We start from the raw sequence: 13530 nt of genomic DNA, 5'->3' as shown, positions 1-13530 counted from the left end.
AGCTCCTGCCTCCCTCTTGGACCTGCTTTTCCCTGCCTATCCTCACATCTTTCCTCTCTCTTGAAGCCCCAGAAGCAATCCCTGCTCCCACAATCTTGCTGTTCTCAAGAACTTTGCCCAGGGCAAATAAGGATGCCTGGATACACTGGCATGAGCCTGTCACTTGCAGGTTGGCTCGGAGACCCAGGCAGCTCACAAACCCAACTGAGGAGCCCCAGGCTGAGGAAAACCAAGTTACATCACTGAGGGTATTTATTCTAGCAAGCCGCCAAGGGCCTTGGGTGTGCTAGGCAACCCCACTACCTGTCTTTGGCTTCCACATGACCAGATGACAGTAACATTGTCCAGACTGGGAGTACGGCGTGACTGACCTGTCCAGCAACTCCGATCGTCAGAACAAGGCAAGGATGCTGGCAGCCCTCCCATTGCCTCTTTTCCTTCCCTTCCTTCTCTCTTTTGGGGGATGTGTGTGTGTGTGTATGACATGTGTGTACATGTGTGTACACGTGTGTGTGCACAGAACATGCATGAATGAGTCAGATGTCCACCCTCACCCTCCACCATGTTTGACATAGGTCTCTCTTGTCGTCTGCGTTTCTCACTCCAGGTTAGTTCCACAGGCTTCCATGATTCTGCTGTTTCCACCTCCTGTGTTGCCTAGGGTCACTAGGAATCTAGACACATGCTACCATACACCCAACTTTTTAAAAAAGGCTTATTTACTATGTATACAGTGTTCTGCCTGCAGGCCAGAAGAGGGCACCAGATCTCATCGTAGATGGTTGTGAGCCACCATGTGGTTGTGGGAATTGAACTCAGGACCTCTGAATGAGCAGTCAGTGCTCTTAACTTCTGGGTCATCTCTCCAGTCCCCATATCCAATTTGTAGGAAGGTCTAGGGATTCAAAGTCGGGTCCTCATGCTTGCCGGGCAATTCTCTAACTACTGAGCCATCTCTTCGGCCTTCTCCTCTCCCTTCCCTTCTCTTCTTTTTCCCTCCCTTCCCCCTCCATTACCCCCTCTACTTGAGACATATTGCTGTGTTGCCCAGGCTGGCCTTAGACTACTATTCTCCTGCCTCAACCTCCCCATGTGCTAGGATTACAAGCATGAGCCACCACATGTGGCTCACCTCTACCTACCTTTGTTTCTTGCTTGCTTGCTTGCTTTCCAAGACATGGTTTGTCTGTGTAGCTTTGTTTTTTTTTGTTTTTTTTTTTAATATTTATTTATTTATTATTTATTTATACAATATTCTGTCTCTGTGTGTGTCTGCAGGCCAGAAGAGGGCACCAGACCTCATTACAGATGGTTGTGAGCCACCATGTGGTTGCCGGGTATTGAACTCAGGACCTTTGGAAGAGCAGGCAATGCTCTTAACCACTGAGCCATCTCTCCAGCCCGTCTGTGTAGCTTTGGAGCCTGTCCTAGAACTTGCTCTGTAGCCCAGGGTGGCCTCAAACTCAAGACATCCACCTGCCTTTACCTTCGAAGTGCTGGGATTAAAAGCGTGTGCCACTATCCCCCTGCTCACCTCTTCATTTTTTTTTTTGATTGATTTTTATTGAGATCTACATTTTTCTCTGCTTCCCTCGCTGCCTCTCCCCTCCTCTTCAACCCTCCTCCAAGGTCCCCATGCTCCCAATTTACTCAGGAGATCTTGACTTTTTCTACTTCCCATGTAGATTAAATCTATGTAAGTCTCTCTTAGTGTCCTCATTGTTGTCTAAGTTCTCTAGGATTGTGATTTGTAGGCTGGTTTTCTTTGATTGATTGATTTATTTATTATGTATACAATATTCTGCCCGAATGTACGCCTGCAGGACAAAAGAGGGCACCAGATCTCATTACAGATGGTTGTGAGCTACCATATTGTTGCTGGAAATTGAACTCAGGTCCTCTGGAAGAGCAGCCAGTGCTCTTAACTGCTGAGCCATCTCTCCAGCCCCGTTTGAGTTCCCATCCTGAATTCCTTCAGTGACGAACAGCAATGTGAAAGTGTAAGCTGAATAAACCTCTTCCTGCCCAACGGCTTTTTGGTCATGGTGTTTCATTGTAGCACTAGAAGCCCCAATTAAGACTAGGGATCCCCAGAGCAAACTGGCTGAAGAGACTAGCCATATCAGCAAGCTCTAGGTTTGTTTGAGAGGCTCTACATCATTAAATAAGGCAGAAGAATGGTAGAGAATGACCCTGATATCCACCTCCACACGCATGTACATTGTGTGTCCTCACCCTGATACCCACCTCCACACGCATGTACATTGTGTGTCCTCACCCTGATATCCACCCCCACACGCATGTACATTGTGTGTCCTCACACCATACACACACATTGGAAAAAAAAATCAAGACTATCTCGTGGTGTATTGTAAGTTCAAGGCTAGCCTTGACTGCATGAGACCTTGAAAAAACCATGGGGCTGGGGATAAAGTTGCACAGTCCTACCTGCTGAGTCATCTCAGCCTCCTGGTGGCTTCATAGGTTGCTTAGGCTGAGGGTAGTCAGGCTGTGTCCTTTTTAGATTCAGCCAGTTATGTGTTACTTACTGATTTCTGGGGGGCGCCAGACTAAGCTGTTTATTATTTATTAACCTCTTTCAGTATGTAGCCCAGGCTGGCTCCACGGCCTGGGCATATGGTGTTACAGGCCACGGCATCCTGTTCAGACTAGCTTTGATGACTTTAGAAACCTGATCATCAGAGCCAGGATGTGTAGCTCAGCGACACTGTGGGAGACAGTGAGAGAACACCCAAGCAACAGCAAAAAACAAACCAACCAATCCGTGGGATTTGATCCTTAGAACCACAATTACTAAAAGAAATATGAAGACAGAGCACGCGGTTGGGAGCCACAGACAGAATCACAGCCTGGACCACTGCCTGAGGCCCAGTCTCAAATACAAACACTCAGCAGGTCCTGCTGCAGCCTGTGCATGCGCCTCTGCTTGTGCAGAAGGAAGTGTGATTTTCTTTCTTTCTTCTTTCTTTCTTTCTTTCTTTCTTTCTTTCTTTCTTTCTTTCTTTTTTCTTTTTCTTTTTTCTTTTTTTTCTTTTTTTTTTTGCTTTTTCGAGATAGGGTTTCTCTCTGTAGTTTTGGTTCCTGTCCTGGAACTAGCTCTTGTAGACCAGGCTGGTCTCGAACTCACAGAGATCCGCCTGCCTCTGCCTCCCAAGTGCTGGGATTAAAGGCGTGCACCACCACCGCCCGGCTATCTATCTATCTTTCTTTCTTTCCCTCCTCTCTCTCTCTCTCTCTCTCTCTCTCTCTCTCTCTCTCTCTCTCTCTCTCTCTCTCTCTCTCTCTCTCTCTCTCTCTCTTTGCAGAAGGGAAGTGTGATTTTATCTTTCCTTTCCTTCCTTCTTTCCTTCCTAGCATATACTCCTGGGATGTGAGCTGGGGGTTAACTGAGTCTGCAGCTTCGGCAGGAACAGCTCGGGTTCTGGAGGTCTAACCTGGGCTAGACCTTTTGGTACAGTCCGAGGTCCCCCCCCTTTTTCGCGAAGATGGTTGCTCCCACATCGCACGGAAGTGCTTGTGGTCCGGTCCCGGGGTTGAACTTGTGGCGGGACATGGAGCTGCATGGTCCTGTCGGCAGCCCTAGCATAGCACCGGCTTCCGCCGAACCGGCTCAGACCTCGGTGACCCTGGCGCAGCTCCTGCAGCTGGTCCAGGAGGGCCAGGAGCTGCCGGGTCTGGAGAAACGCCACATTACTGCCACCCACGGCGAACCGACGGCGTCGCTGCTTCCGCGGAGGCCCAAGCCCTGGGAAGACGCAAGCTCGGCCGCATCGCCCCACACCACCAACCTAGATTCGTGCACACAGTCCCCGACCGTGGGGGTGCCGGCCCCGGGCAGCCCAGCGGCCCAGCGGATTCCTGAGCTCCAGGGCTTTCGGAGCCGAGATCTGGAGGGCATGACTGGCTCGGCTCCTGCACGAACCTGAGGATCTGGACAGCTGCCTCCTTTACTCATCTTTCTGCTTTTGCTCTGACCTGTCTCAGCCGGACCCAGTCTTCCCGGGAGATTGCTGCCCAGGAATTTTGATTTGGACGCTGAGTCTCAACTGCATACCATGTTCTGTGTAATTGAAACAAGTCTGTTTTACCACCTGCTCACAGTAACGGGCCACCTTCAGGTGGTACTGATAAAGTAAACCAGAGAGCCAAGTCATTTCTAATGTTGGGTTTTATGATAGAACTCGATTTTCGAAATGATGTTAAATGGAATTCATATTTTTTGAGACACGGTTTCTGTGTAGCCCTCGCTGTCCTAGACCAGCCTGGCCTCCTGAGTGCTGTGATTAAAGGGGTGTGCCGTCACCCCCACCTGAGCCCCCCTATTCAAAACTGAGCGACACAAATCCTAGAAATCCAGGGTCGTAATCAAGCTCTGGCTTGGCAGCAGGAACCTTACCTACTGAGCCATCGGCAAAGTTACAATTAGAGTTGTCAACTGCCTTGTGGGTGCGGGAAGGACAGCGCCAATGCTCTCTACCAGAGCAGAGTGGTAGGTGTCAGATGTTGGAGCTGGCTGAGGTCTTAGCCACTGACGGACCCATGCTCAGGCTCCCTGAAATCGTGTTTGAGAAGGGTCTCTCCACACAGCAATGGCTGGCCTTGAACTCACTCTTCCAAACCAGCCTCTGCCTGCTGAGCGCTGGGATTAGGGGTCTGCATCAGCACACCAGGCTTCCAAGCAGTCTTTTTGTTTTTACGAAACAGCTGTCTCTGTAGTGTTGGAGCCTGTCCTGGAACTCACTCTGTAGACCAGGCTGGCCTTGAACTTGGAGATCCGCCTGTCTCTACCTCCCAGTTGCCACCACTGCCCAGCCCAAGCAGTCTTTCAAACAGGCCCAGTGGCTCACTACATTCTCCACTGGCAGCATGGTAGAGCCACGAAGTGTATCCATGGTTTATTTATGACTAAATAATGACCAAAACAGCAGGGGCAATGTAAGCCCCACAACTTGTCTGGGGGGTGATGCCACACCAACTCCAGTGTCACCTGTGTGACATATGTCATTATACCAGATGAAGCTACGTGTCCTATGGGACTAGGCTTCCTGGAGGTCAATGGCAGATGGCGTGGTATTAGCTGCCCTTGGGGCATAGACAGGCTTCTCGAGTAGCTGGCTATGCGGGATATGGGCTTTGCACGATCTCTTTTATAATGATATTCTTGTAGATATATAATCTACAAGACAAGGACTATCTCTTCAGGAACAGCTCTGGGATAGGGAAGCACAGTATGGGAATGTATAAAGCTACAGCAGAACCCTTGTCATACACGGGGTGTATGATGAGCAAGGGAATAGATGCGTTAATGTTGATGGACAGAGTGTTATGCTTTGAATTTTATGGATAGGCTTGCTAGATCCCAACCACCATGGTGTCTACTGCATAAGAAGGTACTAAAAAGTATATTTCAACAGGTGCAGAGAACTGATTAGGCATATGTGGTCACTAGATGAAATAAAGGGTTGGGAAGAGGAAGGGCCATGATAGCGATAATGAGACAGAAACTTTCTATTCATAAGATGAAACCACTTGTCTGAGGTTTACATTCCCCAGGACAAGATTTCCTCTTCTAAGGATGTTTATGTCTAACACCTGTTCCCGGTAATGTACTTTTCTTAAATATTGCTGATGTGACTAAAAACTTTCATACTGTGCCAACCAATGACACATGACCTTCTGATTTGTTCTTTGAATATTATATAATAAAAACATGAATTCAGTAAAATTGCAGCAGATTCCAACCACTCTCTTGTGTATTGTGTCCGTCTGTCATTCGCCGAACTTGTGCCTTCCTGTTACCAGGACCCTGCTTCTCCCATGGTCTGAGTGGTTCCCCTGAGCAGGTCCGTGGCAGGGTGAGTCGCAGGGACCATCACTTATTGAGTCAGTCTCACCGTGTAATCCTGGTTGGCCTGAAATCTAGTTAGTAACTTGGTGCCTAATCAAGGCAGCCTTAAAGATCCATCCACTTGACAACCACTCGTTTTTGAGACAGGGTTTCTCTGTGTAACCCTAGCTGTTCTGGAACTTGCTCTCATATACCAGGATGTCCTTGAACTCAGAGACCCACCTGCCCCTGAGGGGCGAGCCACCACCACCCAGCTCCACCAGTGGCTCTAAAAGTTTAGTAGGCAACTCTGGGATGGGAGCACTTGCTTTCGTAGAGGGCATGGAGCGATCCCCAGCACCAGGGGACCAGACACTTTCTGGCTGCTTTGGGTGGCACTCAAGGTATATATTCACACACAATAAACCTTAAAATAATCTTTTAATTATTTTAAAAACTTGCTTTAAATTCTGAGCAAGGCAGACATTTGGGAAGATACTAGTTCCACCTTGTAGGGCAGAAAGGGAAGCCATGCTCCCTTAGCATAGATCTCAGGGCCTCACGTAGTAGGCGAGCACTTCATATGTTCCCTCATTTAGTATGGCATGCATGAGCATCTCCATAACTGTAATGCATTTTTGGTCACCTCATCTCCCAGTGCTCTACAGCAGCAGAGTTACATTGACCTCTGGCAGATTCTGGGACCCGCCGACCTTGTAACCAGCATGCATTGAGGCACGGTTAAAATGTTTTCCTCTTTCTAACTCAGCTTCACAGTGAGGTTCCAGGAAAGCCCAAGGGAAGGAACTGTTAAGAATGTGAAGCCCTGTGTGGGTTGTAAGGAAAGGCTGATGATGAGGAGGTCGGTTTGTGTGTGTCCTCGAGCTGAGGAGCTCAACTGCCTCTGCTCCCAAGCACTGGGATTAAAGGGCTGCACCACCAGGCCCAGTTCAGCACTAGTTCTGGACAGGAAACAAGCAAGGTTAAACTTCAATCTCCTCTAGAACAGAATGCACACTCATATGCATCCTCATAGAAGAGGTCCGGTGCCAAGAGGGTGTCACCACCACAGAGTTCCAGCACAGTGGGAGTGTGTGTGTCTTCGTAGCCTAGAGAACCCGTCTTAAACTGGTCAGGGTACAAATGCCATCACTGACTCAGGGACAGGTAAGCCTGACCAAAGCTGACACTGAAGTTGCAACATGAAGCCGGGCGGCGGTGGCGCACACTTTAATCCCAGCACTTGGGAGGCAGAGGCAGGCGAATCTCTGTGAGTTCGAGACCAGCCTGGTCTACAAGAGCTAGTTCCAGGACAGGCTCCAAAACCACAAAGAAACCCGGTCTCGAAAAACAAAAAACAAACAAACAAACTGAAGTTGCAACATGGCCTCACAGCACAGACTAAGCAAAGCTTTCGCTACCTTCCTAACTGCATTTCCGTCTGAGGTGTAAATTCCCAGGCTGGGGGCGCACACCTATAACCTCAGCATTAGGAGGATGAGGCAGGATTGCTATGGAGTTTAAGATGAGCCGGGTTTACACAGTGAGACCCTGTCCTAAACAAACAACAAACAAAGCCACCGGCACTGACAAAAACACAATACAAGAAACAAGACTTCCTTTTTCCAGACTCAAGTATGCCCCCGGGTCTGGACCACGGCCTTCTGAGAACTGGAAGGGGTGGGAGGGATGTTTGGATTATTTGCCCCCTCAACATTAAACACCAAGATATCAGGCAGGACAAAGTAGGGCAACTCTTTCCTCCATGGCCTGCAATGATTCAGAGGCAGGGGCAGCCACTGTGGAGAACATCCTTTCCCATAAAACGGGGCTGTGCTGTTTCCAATGCTCACACCCTGCTGTCTTTCTGCCGACCACTTCCTTCCAGGTTTTTTTTTTCTTCCAGGTTTTGAAGGCAGAAAACAGTCTTCTTTGAAGACACTGATAATTTTAATGAACAAATGCACACTTCAATGCAGTCTTCTGGAATCCTAGGGAGGGAAGCACAACTGCATCAAGGCAGACAATGACCTGGTGTGGAGAGCAAGGGTGGCAGCAACACAAAGGACCAACCAGCCTAAGATCCTTTCCAAACAACAGCAACAGTTTTCTAGCTGTAACCTAACAGTCAGGGATTCATGTCTTCATCAGGCATTGACCCTTCCCAGGTCAGCACCCTCATTCCCATTTGAACACGACTCTCAAGGACTGGCACACACAAGAACTTGTATTCCAGTGGTGCTAGGACTTACCACTAATTATACCTACAGCTCACAAAGGGACTTTTAATGGACAAGCATGACCCATCAAAAGTCAGACCAAGGGCTGACAAGATGGCTCAGTAAGAAAGGCCTTTTGTCACCGAGACAAACTGCTTTGATCTTTGAGGAATGGGAGGAAAGAACCAACTCCCCCCTCTCACACTGTCCTTGACCTCCACATGAGCACTGTGGGGGGGCATGTGCAAAGGTTTACAGTGGGGGAGGGAGGGGCAGGGAGGGAAGGAGGGAGGGAGCGAGAGCAGTCTGCAGCACAGTCGCACCTGGTCCTAGTTTAGTTCAGCTGGCGGATGAGCTGATTGATGCGTTCACCCCGATAGCCAGGAGAGCCCATCTCCTTGAGGAACCCCACTCTGTTCTTGGTAGCGTGACGGGCCACAGAGAGGTGGAATGGGCACAAGAATGAAGAGATCGCTTGGAAATGCTTCCCCGGGAAGGCAATTTCATGGATGAGGTCTTCCAGGCAAATGACACCAAATCTCCCTGAGAAATAAAAGGTGTAGATTTTGTTGTTCACCATCAGGCCAGTGCTCCCATGACAGAGGGGGCTGTAAAGCCCAAGAACACACCCTGGTCAAGCCACAGCCACCAACACCTCTGTTGGCCTCAGCAGCAGCACTCACCCAGATGCTCCTCAATCACGGTGTTGTCGGTTAGAGGGACAGTCTTATTGTTAATCCTCGCTTGTCCACGTTTCAAGATGAGTTCCCGGACAGATTTCAGATTTGGAAATCTATGTAAGGCACAGTAGAGCATCCTGCATCACACTGGCTGACAAGAGGTAAAGGTCCTCTCACCCCAACTTCCCACAACCTGGGCTGCACAGTGAGTCTGAACTGGGCTTGGGTTGCCCAGCAATATCTTGACTCAATTAAGCTAAGAGTAAACCAATCCACTTACCAACTGAAAATCCTAGAGTGGGCCCGAGTATATAATTAGACATTTAGATTTTTTTTTGAGACTTGGTCTTATTCTTATGGCCTATGCTGGCCTCAAACTCGCAGCAATCCTCCTGCCTCAGCCTTTGGTTCATAGGGATTACGGCCTGAGGCACCATGCTCTAAATTTGCACTGGTTTCTTTGAGAAAGAGTCTTACAGCATAGCTCAGGCTGACCAGGAATCCACAGCAACCTCGCTGCCTCTGCCTCCCAAGTGCTGGGATTAGAGGTCTGAGCCACCACCCAGCAAAGACCACTAGTGTCACATAGGCACTGACTGACTTAGGCCAGGTGTTACCCTCTCTGCCCTTCACTTTATAAGTCCTGACATGACTCTGTAAAGACCACCATCAGCATCACTGCTGTCCCAAGGTTCTTTATTTCTGGTGAGTGACCACAGCAAAATGCCCAACACAGCCGGGCGGTGGTGGCGCACGCCTTTAATCTCAGCACTTGGGAGGCAGAGGCAGGTGGATCTCTGTGAGTTCGAGACCAGCCTGGTCTACAGAGCTAGTTCCAGGACAGGCTCCAAAAAAAAAAACCACAGAGAAACCCTGTCTCGAAAAACAAAATAAAACAACAACAAAAAAATGCCCAACACAACACAAACCTTGAGAAAACAATACCCCGTGTGTCTCAAACACTCAAAGTACAAGGGAACTCACATGGAAAACTGTACTCACCCCCAGGTCACATACGGCTCCACTGTACGCAGCATTCTTACAGTCTGAGGGGTGACATTGATGAAGACACCACTGAACAATTTCTTCAGGCGAAGTTTTGCTATGGTGTTCTGTACCAGTGAACTCACTCCTTCTATCCTGAAAAGAGCAGCTGTCAGTTCATTTGTTGTTATTGTTTTTCGAGACAGGGTTTCTCTGTAGCTTTGGTGCCTGCCCTGGAACTAGCTCTTGTAGACCAGGCTGGCCTCGAACTCACAGAGATCCGCCTGCCTCTGCCTCCCGAGTGCTGGGATTAAAGGCGTGCGCCACCACCGCCCAGCCAGCTGTCAGTTCTGACTCCAGCCTACGCCAGTCTGTTTGGCAGGCAATCCTGAAATGCGTGACTATTTATCAGTTCCACAGAATTCTCCTTAGAGCTCTCGTGTACTGGAAGGCATCTTGGAAAGGGACCATTTTCCCACTCTGTGGAGCCATCCCCGGATGCTACAGAACAGTGTCTGAATGACGGACTGGCAGGGGTTGGCTGTAGGATTATGTGTTTATCTAAGGAAGCCGAATGGCTTTAATGGGTGGAAGAAAAAGCAAAGAACATGTTCAGATTTCCTTCTGACTATCGCCCATGGAGCAGAGCTGAGGGCTGACATCAGAAGCAGGGAAATCCAATCCAGGAAAGAGATTATGGGTAGCGGCAGGAACGTTAAAGAGGACACAGGTCATGAATATTTAAATCTCAGAGCTTTTATATGGAGAGGCACAAAGCTGTATTTCATTGTAAGTACGGACACTGCTCCCCAGCCCTGCACATCCTATGCAGCAGGAAATATGCCCCTGAGCAGGCCTCAACTCCTCCATCTTTGTTTCTGTGTTTCTGTGCTTCAGTGCTGGGATTGAAGGCACATGCCAGCACGCCGGGCCTACTCTGCCTACTTTCATGTATGTGTCAGGCTGCTGCTCCTGTTTTCGAAAGGGCATCTATCACCAAACAACCCGACCCTCACCCTAGATTAACCTCATTTCCCCATCGCTGTTTTCGAAAGGGCATCTATCACTAAACAACCCGACCCTCACCCTAGATTAACCTCATTTCCCCCATTGTCCTCACCGAACCCCCAGCACAGTCTGCTGGGGCAGCTCAGGGACTGAAAAGGAACCGCACTCTACCTTTCAATGCGCATGACGAAGGCCAGGGAGTGTTTATCAGGCGCTTCCAGCGCACGAGGCTTCACCTCTAGTCGCTGGACTCGCACCATGTCACGCTTCTGCCGCCAGGAATCATGCAGGAATGACTCCAGTCGCTTAAACCTGAACTGTTTTGATTTTCCCTAAGACAGAAGACAGACATCACCATCTCTTCCACGAAGAAACACTTTTAGCTGGGCACGGTGGCATACGCCTTGGATCCCAGCACTGGCAGTCTAGCACAGGCAAACAGATCCCTGCGGTCAGCCTGGTCTACAAAACAGAGAAACTCTGCCCCTCCCCAAAGAAAAGAAACACTTTCACGGAGGATTCCAAGTAAAGACAGAACTAAGAAAATGTAGGTATTATGAAGAAAAGCTGTGGTAAATTAGTTTATATATATATATTGGTAACGATTACTGTGTTTATGAAACCCAGCACCATATTAGGCATCATTAAAAACAAGGCCTTTCTTCTGTCCTCAAAGCTCGTGTATACATGCACAGTTCACACACACATTTTCTAAACAAACATTAAAAATTGTTGGATACTTTTGGTTTGAGACAGGTTCTCATTATATAGTCCAAGCTGACCTTAAACTCTCCATCCTCCTGCCTCAACCCTCCAGAGCGCTGGAATTACACTAGCGTGCCACAGTTGGCAATTGAACCCCAGGACTCGAGAGGCCGATGCAGACGGATCTGTCTGAGGCCAGCCTAGTCACATGCATTTTCAAACCAGCCAGAGACGTACACATAGAGACCCTGTTAAAGAAAAAAATCTCTGCCAAAGTTGGTCTCTCATCACTTAATTTGAATTTAGAAAGTGTTTACTTTCCCCTTAATTGGGATACCAGCATTTTGCTCACAGAAAGATGTTGGGTAATTCATTGCTGGACTATACCGTATAGAAGAACAAATTGGGGGGGGGGGGGCAATGATAACAAATCTATTTCAACATATGCTCAATAAATTCACCCACTGCAAACCCCAATATCCCACACCCCCTAATCCCCAGAATTACCTCCCTCCTTGCCAAAAGTGCCTGCTTTGCCTGGGTGGCTTTGAGGGCCTGATAAGCCTTCCTCTTTTTCAGGAGATTTTCTGGAACCAAAGGGATCTTTTTTCTTTCTCTGATAAAGAAAAATTGGTATCAAGGAAAATTATGAAACGAACATTCAATGGCTTTCCAAACCAACGCAGGATCCTGGTCTTCCAGGCAAATGCCAGTCTTTTTGTGATTTTCTGGAAACCTATGGTTTCTGATCGGGCTTCCCTAGTCCTATAATGCTCATTCGTTCTCAGGGAACCCTTGGTTCCTGGGTTTGTGTAAGTCCGTAGAGAGTTGTGATAGACAACCGTGTCTATTACAGACACTAGCGGGAAAAAAAAATTCTAGTAAAATACGGAAAGGTTTGGCGAGGTTACAGATCCACACAGGGAATAACGAAAGTCGGGCCAGGGTGGGGAGGGGAGACACTTGAAAGTCAGAGGGAGACTTGGTGAGAGAGGGAGGCGAAGGTGTAACGGGGAGAATTTATGGTCAAGAAACACTACACGTGTATGAAACTGTGAAACACACTCATGACAGCTAAGCTGAGCAAACCCACCCGGGCACTCGCCAACCACTCTCTCCCTTCCGAACCACAGTTTTCTCACTCGCTGTCCCAAAAGTCGCTCCAGGTATCCGAACCTCGGTCGTGGCCGACCCGCAGGCCCCAGCCCTACATTTTTTTTAATAACATGAACCTTTTTTTTTTCTTTCCACAACGGACAAGTGTCCTGTAGTCGCGCTAGAGTATACACAGAAAGGATGGAATCGGATACTCAAAGCCCCACGCGAGGGTTTCATCGACAAAACACTTACCCTTCCTCCGCCATCTTTCCGGCTCTACAGCTACTGCTCATGCGCAGGAAGGAAAGAGAGGCCCGCTCTATGGCTCCTTGATCATAGAGATGCCGCTCTCGCTCACTCTGGAGGACTCAGGCAGTCTGCGATCCCTACTCGCTGTGAACTTCCGAGAAATGGTCTTGCTAGTCCTGAATCACCCCCCAAAATCCCAGTTTCCTTCGCATTCCTTCGAAGCTGTCTAGAATCTATGACATTCATCAAGAGCCAGTTAGGCTGCAGTGCCTGGAACCGGGCGCTAGGCTGTCAACACTAGAAACGCTTCCCACAATGCACCTGCACTTCCGGCGCCGACCCGGCGGAGGGCACCGGCGCGACGGTGTTTCGTCTGCACAGAGACTTGAGAGACCGACTTGGTGCTCACACTCGGGTGGCGATTATTTGTGGAGAATTTGGGGGAATAAAAAGGGGTCTGGGACGCTGAGCCTTTGCTCTTCTTACCTTTCTGCACCTCGGCTTCCTCATCAGGTTTCCCCAGTAGCCGCTAGAGGGCCCTTTGAGAGTTATAGTGTTGGCACAAGGACTGTGAAGTGGACGTCACAGATGTTACCGCCCGAAACTAGAAATACTTCGTTCATCTCAGAGCCTTCCCTTGGATGCGTCTGCCACACTGCGTTTATCTGTGCTGTAGTCTAGGACAATACCATTATTTGACAGCACTTGAAGCCGTCACCACATTTACGGTTTTTGCTTA

General features: G+C 48.8%; 2 protein-coding genes across 3 annotated transcripts; one reads left to right on the top strand and one right to left on the bottom strand.

Annotated features, from left to right (window-relative positions):
* The first annotated feature begins 3506 nt into the window (after positions 1-3506).
* On the top strand, positions 3507-5893 carry C19H6orf226 (chromosome 19 C6orf226 homolog). Its single transcript, XM_057751396.1, has one exon. The coding sequence runs from the start codon at positions 3507-3509 to the stop codon at positions 3945-3947; it is 441 nt and encodes a 146-aa protein (XP_057607379.1). The 3' UTR covers positions 3948-5893.
* Positions 5894-6266: 373 nt separating this feature from the next.
* On the bottom strand, positions 6267-13075 carry Rpl7l1 (ribosomal protein L7 like 1). Of its 2 annotated transcripts, XM_057751588.1 has the most exons (7): positions 12795-13075; positions 11952-12060; positions 10911-11071; positions 9750-9887; positions 8751-8860; positions 8391-8610; positions 6268-7839 (listed from the first exon to the last, which is right to left on the bottom strand). In XM_057751588.1, exons 1-6 carry the CDS (start codon positions 12833-12835, stop codon positions 8402-8404), a joined length of 768 nt encoding a protein of 255 aa, XP_057607571.1. In that variant the 5' UTR covers positions 12836-13075; the 3' UTR covers positions 6268-7839; positions 8391-8401. The 2 variants fall into 2 exon arrangements, with proteins under 2 accessions (XP_057607570.1, XP_057607571.1); XM_057751587.1 differs by having other exon boundaries at positions 6267-8610; positions 12795-13074.
* Positions 13076-13530: the final 455 nt, after the last annotated feature.

The sequence above is a fragment of the Chionomys nivalis genome, chromosome 19 (assembly GCF_950005125.1).
Source record: "Chionomys nivalis chromosome 19, mChiNiv1.1, whole genome shotgun sequence".
In the NCBI taxonomy this organism is placed as follows: Eukaryota; Metazoa; Chordata; class Mammalia; order Rodentia; family Cricetidae; genus Chionomys; species Chionomys nivalis.
This window is presented reverse-complemented; position numbering and strand designations above follow the sequence as displayed.

Bases quoted from the DNA above. Each gene is read 5' to 3' on its own strand.
- C19H6orf226 (XM_057751396.1), top strand. From the start codon at position 3,507: ATGGTTGCTCCCACATCGCACGGAAGTGCTTGTGGTCCGGTCCCGGGG.
- Rpl7l1 (XM_057751588.1), bottom strand. From the start codon at position 12,835: ATGAGCAGTAGCTGTAGAGCCGGAAAGATGGCGGAGGAAGG. The intron at 9,888-10,910 runs GTAGAGTGCGGT...TGCTCTTTTCAG, and splicing joins TTCGTCATGCGCATTGAAAG to GATAGAAGGAGTGAGTTCAC. The intron at 8,611-8,750 runs GTGAGTGCTGCT...TTTATTTCTCAG, and splicing joins CGTGATTGAGGAGCATCTGG to GGAGATTTGGTGTCATTTGC.